The sequence below is a fragment of the Arachis ipaensis genome, chromosome B09 (assembly GCF_000816755.2).
Source record: "Arachis ipaensis cultivar K30076 chromosome B09, Araip1.1, whole genome shotgun sequence".
In the NCBI taxonomy this organism is placed as follows: Eukaryota; Viridiplantae; Streptophyta; class Magnoliopsida; order Fabales; family Fabaceae; genus Arachis; species Arachis ipaensis.
The window spans coordinates 5869161-5877373 of NC_029793.2; the positions used below are offsets into that span (position 1 = coordinate 5869161).

Genomic DNA, 8213 nt, shown 5'->3' on the forward strand with positions numbered 1-8213 from the left:
AATTTCAAACATCCTATTTTAATTTAAAATTTTCAAACATCTTATTTCAATCCAACAAAATTTTAAGCGGGTTTAATTTTGTTCCACCGTTAAATTTAACACAAGTAATTTGTATATTAAAGAGTTTATAACATTCAATTTCAGTATGTCAGTAAAATTGACTCATCAACGATCACTAATATAAAAAAATTTTCTTCAATTTTAAAGCATTGATGATTTATTGTTAGTATTTAAAGTTTTGTACCAAAAGAAAATTAAGGAGAAAAAGTGTAACTTAAAAGTTTTAGTTATGTTTTTTCAAGAAAGAGATATGACTTAACTAGTAACATTACTCATTTTGTTAATTATTAGTGTCAAAAATTTAATGGTAAGACAACAATAAAATTTTTGAGAGAAAAATATGACGTTTAAAATGTTGGAAACTAAATTAAAATAGGTGATGGTAGTTATCTTATCTTATCTTGTTTGGCTAAGATAAGGGAGACGTTTGAATTTGAAAGTTGGTTAGGAGCTCTAGAGGGCCAGTTCCGGGCCTTCTAGAAGGGCGAAGCGGGTCGGACCCGGGTAACCGGGTTCGAGGACCATTCCGGGCGTAGGATCCGTGGGTCGGATCCGTAACAGTTGCCCCCGGAGCGAGAGAGTGAGAGTGCTCAGTCTCATCGCTGGAGGAACCTTTTCCTCGCTGTTTGTGGTTTGGCAAGGAGATCATTTATTTGGTTTTTCCAGTCGAGGTCGAGGATTTGGGGAGTTCCTGGCCGTTTCATGGTCAGGCGAGGAGCACGTTGTTTGGACGTCTCATCACATGCCGAGCTTGATGACCGTTCTGAAGAAGGGCCCGGAGATCGGGTCTGGAACAGTTGTCCTCGGAGCATGAGAGTATGCTTTCTTGGTCTCAATGCTAAGTCATTGGGGAGTCTGATTCTCTGTAGTTTGGGAGACTGTGAGGGGCCTGAAAAGGGCGTGACATCATCCTGCATTTATTGGTAGGATGTTGGTCAGTCTGGCTTTCCGCAAGTTGGAAGACCGTCAGCTCATGCTTGTTTTGTGTGGCCTTTTTTGGATTGTTATTGTGAACTTATTTTAGGCCTCTTGGTGGGCCGATTTCAAGACTTTGTTTATTTAGCTTATTTGGATTTCTGTTTTGTTGGCTTTGCGGGTGATCGATTTCACGAGTCATTGTTTTTGTTATTTGGATATCCGTTTTGTTATTTGGATATCTGTTTTATTGGCTTCGGGGTGATCAATTCCCGGGTAGCCATTCACTTATTTGGATATCCGTGGGTAATCGATTCCCGTATAGCCGTTTACTTATTTGGATATCCATTTTGTTATTCGGATATCCGTTCTGTTATTTGGATATCTGTTTTATTGGCTTCGGGGTGATCGATTCCCGGGTAGCCGTTCACTTATTTGGATATCCGTGGGTAATCGATTCCCGTGTAGCCGTTTGGATATCCGTTTTGTTATTCGGATATCCGTTTGTTGGCTTCTGGGTGATCGATTCCCGGGTAGCCTTTTCACTTATTTGGATATCCGTTTTATTATTTGGATATCCGTTTTGTTGGCCTCGGGTTAATCGATTCCCGTGTAACCGTTTGCTTATTTGGATATCCGTTTTGTTATTCGGATATCCGTTCTGTTATTTGAATATCTGTTTTATTGGCTTCGGGGTGATCGATTCCCGGGTAGCCGTTCACTTATTTGGATATCCATTTTATTGTTTGGATATCCATTTTGTTGGCCTCGGGTAATCGATTCCCGTGTAGCCGTTTACTTATTTGGATATCTATTTTGTTATTTGCATATCCGTTCTGTTATTTTGGATATCTGTTTTATTGGCTCTGGGGTGATCAACTCCCGGGTAGCCGTTCACTTATTTGGATATCCGTGGGTAATCGATTCCCGTGTAGCCGTTTGGATATCCGTTTTGTTATTCGGATATCCGTTTGTTGGCTTCTGGGTGATCGATTCCCGGGTAGCCTTTTCACTTATTTGGATATCCATTTTGTTGGGTGCCGTCGGACGGGGCAATGCTTTTGAGAAAATGAATTCCATTTATGGTTTGGGCCTCGTTAAAACCTCCCAATGTGGGTAGGAAAGAGTACCCAGTAAGAAAATATACGATTAAACGACTTAAGCAATAAATGCAAGTAAAAAAGGCAAAATATAAAGGGTAAAGAGATAGTCTTAAACGACCTCAATCTTGTTGCTTTGGAAGGATGTTTCTACATATAGTAGCACCGTAAGTTAGTGGAATTTCAGGATCTTGGAAGCTTGGTCCCGTCTAGTCTTTCGAGCATGTAGGCTCTTTTTTCGATTACTATCCTAATTTGGTAGGGACCCTCCCAGTTGGGCGTGAGCATCCCTTCTTCCGGAGTGGGTGGACCGATATCGTTTTGTCGTAAGACGAGGTCTCCTGGTCCAAAGTCTCATCGTACCGTGCTGCCATTGTACCTTAGACTTATTCTTTGTTTTAGGGCTAGCTCCCGTAGGTGTGCTATGCTCCTGACCTTGTCTGCAAGGTCCCACTCTGCCTATTTGTCGTTTCATCGCACGGTTCTGCGCGAACTTTGGTCTTGGCGTACATCGAGGTCGGCGAGGAAGATGCCTGCCGCATCTCGGGATCTCTTGCGGAGGGTCGAGCTGGTGTTCTCACATTCTACCGCGACTTTCCGGTCTCTGTGTATTGTGCCGATAGTGCCGTCATCGGCTTGGAACTTCATGAGTAAGAATTTGGTGAAGATGACCGCCGAGAGGTTGTTAATGGTCTTTCTCCCGAGGATGATGTTTGTAGGTGGTGGAGTTCTTGAGGATGACAAATTCGGAGAGGATGGTCTTTCTTTGGTTCCCGGCTCCGATGGTGAGGGGAAGTGTGATGGTGCCGTCCGGTTGAAGGAAGTTATCCCCAAGCCCGGTTACCCCATTATGGTGGGTTTGTAGGTTTTCGTTTCGGAGCCCGAGTTTGTCGAAGGATCCCCTGAAGAGGATGTTGGAATCTGCTCATGTGTCGAGTAGTATTCTTCTGACCAGCCCGGTTCCTATCTTTGCGGAGATAACGAAGGGGCATCTTTTGCCGAGGTGCCGTATTGGCAGTCCTCGGGGGAGAATGTTATCGCATTATTGGTGATGATTGTTGGGGTTTGGTTTCTGACTGCCAGGACCTTGAGGTTCTTTTTTAGTGCCGATTTCGACTTTTCCGGCTTATCCTTGCTTGTTATGACGTTGACGACTATGGTCAGGTCTGTTTCTGGACTTTCCCGAGGGGCTTGTCTTTGTGTCCTTGGGTTGCGTCCTTCCCTCTCTGGTGATCTGTCTCTTTCTGTGCGCTTAGACTCCCTGATGATCTTGGCGAACTCGGAGAGCTTGCCGTCTCGTATGGCTTGCTCTAGAGCGTCTTTTAAGTCGATGCAGTATTGTGTTCTGTGCCCGTATCCTCGGTGGTAGTCACAATATAAATTCTTGTTGCCGCCCGTTCTTTCTTTAAGTGGTCGGGCCTTCGGAAGGACGCCTCGGTCAGCTATTTGGTGGTAGATCTCGGTGATGGGAGCTAACAAGAGGGTGTAATTTGAGCATTTGTCGGTTTGGAGTGTTCCTTTCGGTTTTCTCTTGGTGGGGTGTTTTGGCGAGGTGCCGTACTGTCGTTCTGCCGTTTATTGGCCGCCACGACTTGGCTCACCTCCTCATCGTTTATGTAATCTTTAGCGACGCTCTGAATCTCGTGCATAGTCCAGACTGGCTTCGCGGTGAGATACTTTTAGAAGTCCTTATTCATAAGTCCATCGACCGTTAGGTATTTTCTCGTAGATTCGTCTTGTCTTTGGGTAATTCCGAGCAAGCTAATGGGGTATTTAACTTTGGTGATTTTGATAGTGAACTAGGCCATGAACTTTCTGGTAATATCGTGGAAGCTGGCTATGGACCCGTTTGGGAGGGCGTTGAACCATTTGATCGCATGGCCAACTAAGGTTATCGAGAAGGCCTTACACTGGATCATGTCGGCGGCTCCTTCCAGGTTCATCCTGGCCTCGAAGGCCGTTAGGTGTTTCCGAGATCGTTGGTCCCGTTCTATTTCATGTCAGTGGGCTTGTTGAAGTCCTTCAGAAGTTTGGCTCTCAAGGATTTTTCTGTGAACGGGATGGCTTCCATTATCACGTGCATGTTTCCTGCTTGTTTGGCCTCCCGATGGTACCGTCGGTCGTCTTCTCCGCGTCGGTGTTTCGGGTCTAGGGAAACGTTGCGATCGTGTTGTTTGCAGTGTTGTTGCTCAGGGGCCTGGTGTTCCTGGTATCGCGATGAGATTAGGTCCTGGAGGTCGCTTGACTTGTATGCTCCGGGTGGTACCGTTCTTTGGGTATGACTCGGCCTTTGAGGTTTTGCACCCTGAGGCACAACTCTTGGATTATCTGGACCGCCTTCTCTCCTAGGCCATCGGGTGGCCGGGCTTCAGTGGGAGGATGGTTGTCCTCTCTTGGTTGTTGCTAGGTTGTGGTTGGTTGGCGATGTGCCGCGTTTATTATCCTCCCGTGGGTGGGAGGAGTGTTATCTTTGGAGTTCGGGAGTTGGGCTTTGTGGGTTTGAGTTGGGGTGTCGGGTGAAGGATTGCTCCTCGAGGTTCTCCGTCATGCCGCCACGATTTGGCTGTCCCCCCGTATCTGTGCAAGAACCTTGAGAACTTTCTTGATCTATTGGCTCCTGAAAGGTCTGAGCTTGGCCACGGTGGTAGCATTTAAGGAGGTCGTTCATGATGAGCTTCCTTATGAATTTTCAGTAAAGTCCGAAGGGGGATCATGGCGACAGAGTTGTCACAGGTGAGGCGGCGGATGACAGAGGTTTGGAACCTAGTGTTGAAAGAGGTGACCTCGTGGGTTTGGAGGAAGAGCTTGAAGAGTTCAAAAGAAGAAGCAACCTCGGTGGGCATGGAGCCGAAGTAGAGGGAGAAGATGGGGCCATGGCGCTTGGAGAGACGGATGAGGGAGTGGTGAATGAGAGGGTCCAAGGGGTGGAGGTGTCCCACTAAAGGGAGGCGAGACTTTGGGCTCAGAGGATTTGGAATTTCACCATTGGAGTAGGGCGAGAGTGCATAAAGAGTGTTATCACTAAGAAGGTAATTGCAAGTAACATTGTTCCTTTGGGATTTCGCCGTTGGAATAGGGCGAAGGTGTGTTATCGCTGCAAAGGTGATGTAAGTTAAGGAAACATTATTCCTTTGGATTTCGCCGTTGGAGTAGGCGAAAGGGTGCATAAACATGCAAAGGTGATGCAAGTTAAGGAAACATTATTCCTTTGAGATTTCACCGTTGGAGTAGGGCGAAGGTGTGTTATCTCTGCAAAGGTGATGCAAGTTAAGGAAACATTATTCCTTTGGGATTTCGCCGTTGGAGTAGGGCGAAAGGGTGCATAAACCTGCAAAGGTGATGCAAGTTAAGGAAACATTATTCCTTTGGATTTCGCCGTTGGAGTAGGGCGAAAGGATGCATAAATATGTAAAGGTGATGCAAGTTAAGAAAACATTATTCCTTTTTGCTCTCAGTTACACGCAAGAAATCTGAGTTTGATGATTGCTCTTCTGGGTTATCCGCCAAGCCGCCACAACGTTGCAAAGTCCCCACAGACGGCGCCAATGTACAAGATGTCTCTGGTACGGGTTGAGAGATGGATTGAGAACTTGCGGGTTGAGGCAGATGCCGGATCACTTGACTGGAGCAATGGGGGGAGGTACCTGCAAAGACACTCCGACGCTCAAGTCAGAATGGATCTAAGAGGTATAAGGTGTGAGGAATGAATGAATACCTGGAGGGACCTGAGTCCTCTATTTATAGGTGATGGTAGTTATCTTATCTTATCTTGTTTGGCTAAGATAAGGGAGACGTTTGAATTTGAAAGTTGGTTAGGAGCTCTAGAGGGCCAGTTCCGAGCCTTCTAGAAGGGCGAAGCGGGTCGGACCCGGGTAACCGGGTTCGGGGACCATTCCGGGCGTAGGATCCGTGGGTCGGATCCGTAACACTTATTATTAACAAATTTAAAAAAATAATTATATTTATAAATTTTATTTTAATATAAATATTATTATTATATTTTTATATTAAATATTTTTCTTAAAATTTTGTTTTAAACTCCGTCACTGTCACTGTGTATACTTAACCTTTCTTATATGAATTATTTGACGATCAAAAGAGTAGTTTCTATGAGTGATGGAAATAAATGTAGTGAGCAAACAATAATTGCATTAAATTAGAAGTTAACAAACCTGATGCCTCAAAATTGTAAGATCTTTAAGCACATGACATTTTCCGAGCATGTCCATGACAACCTCGCTTTCGAAATATTGAAGAGTAAGCTGCAGTCGTAGCAAATGATTAAAATCCATAAGATCACAAGCAGCTAGAGTCAACTCCATCGCCGAAGAAGCCAAACTAGAATCTTAATTTAACTCTTCCAATATTTCAATGTTACTGATATGATCAGTAAAATCGGTTGCGAGTTATAGCTCGGTAACGTACCCACGATAATAATCGAATATTTGCAATAATCGGCATTTATTTCTATAACGTCGGACATATGATTAATTCTCTCCCCAAACGTTACGACTAGGACAAAACAATCATCTTTACCCGAGCAAGTATAAAAGAGAGAAACAGGAACAAAAGAGGTATGCAATTTTTTCTAAGAAAAAGTCTTCATACACATTCTCTTATTGACTTGAGCGTCGGAGTGCCTTTGCAGGTACCCACCTCTCCAACTCTTCCCTTGCCGACGAGATTTACATCGCGCCTTAGGAGTTTGCCGACCTTATCGGGAGGACGACCTATACCTCGGCTCAAGCTGGTAAGAACATTGGCGCCCACCGTGGGGCCCGAAAATTTGAAACATCACTTGTGGTAAGCCCCAAAATCTTTTTACATTCTCATGGCTGACGCTCCCCCGCCTACTCCATCCGAGCTTTTACGGATGGTGACCGAGCTTCAACAAGCAAACCAACGAATGGCGGAGGATAACCAGAGAATGCAAAACCAACTCGCCCAATTGGTACAAGCTCGCTTAGAACACAATAATAATGATCACGAGAACAACAAACGAACTCATGTTTCTGAGACACCTCAAGCAACAATGAAGGAAATCACCAGATTGAAGAAGCTCAGCCTGACAACGAAGAAGAACAACCTGACAACTTTGCAGGGCCATTTACAGCAGATATAATGAACTTTCAGCTCCCCAGACAATTCACTCTTCCGTCGACTCTAACCCTATATGACGGATTGAGCGACCCAAAGCAACATGTCAAGAAGTTCCGATCTATTATGATTGTTAATGGTGCATCTGATCCAATTCTTTGTCGATGTTTTCCATCTTTTTTAGACGGTCCTGCACTTGACTGGTTTTGCTCTTTGCCTGCAGATTCGATATCCCGTTTTCAGGAGTTAGCTGGCCAATTTGAAGACCATTTTGCAGCGTCCGCAATATACCTCCACAATTCCGACTATTTAACGACTATTAAGCAGGGACCACAAGAGAGCCTGAAGGATTACATCATCCGCTTTACAAAGGTCGCCATGAGGATCCCCGACCTCCATCCAAAGGTCCACCTCCACGCCATTAAAAGCGGCCTCCGCCCCGGCAAATTTCAGGAAACTATCGCTGTGACAAAGCCCAAAACTTTAGCCGAGTTTCATGAGAAAGCCAAAGGTCAGATTGATGTCGAAGAACTCAGGCAAGCAAGGAGGACAGAAAGATCAACCACAAGCAAAGACGACGATAAACCCCGGGATGGCAAAAAAGCATTTAAGCCGGTCCCTCGTTATGACTCATACACTCAATTCAACACAAAAAGGGACGACATTATCAAGGAGATACTCAACTCTAAGCTAATTAAGCCTCCTCGCAAAGCCGGCAATTATCCAGAATCAAAAAGCGTTGACAAATCGAAATATTGCACTTTTCACCAGAAACACGGACACACAACCGACGAATGCGTCATTGCTAAAGATCTCCTCGAAAGACTAGCAAGGTAAGGGCATCTCAACAAATTCATCGCAGGGCATATCCAGAAGAACACTATCCCCGCCCCCGATACATCAGCAGCTGGCACATCCTCAAAAGGAAAGGAAAAAGCACCGGCCCAACCTAGAGGAGTAATAAATTGTATTTCAGGGGGTTACACTGGAGGAGGACACACAAGCTCGGCCCGAAAATGCACTTATAGAGCCATGCTGGCA

General features: G+C 45.1%; 1 protein-coding gene across 1 annotated transcript; it reads left to right on the top strand.

The window, feature by feature from the left end:
- On the top strand, positions 7197–8009 carry LOC107614753. Its single transcript, XM_016316891.1, has one exon. It carries the CDS (start codon positions 7197–7199, stop codon positions 8007–8009), a length of 813 nt encoding a protein of 270 aa, XP_016172377.1.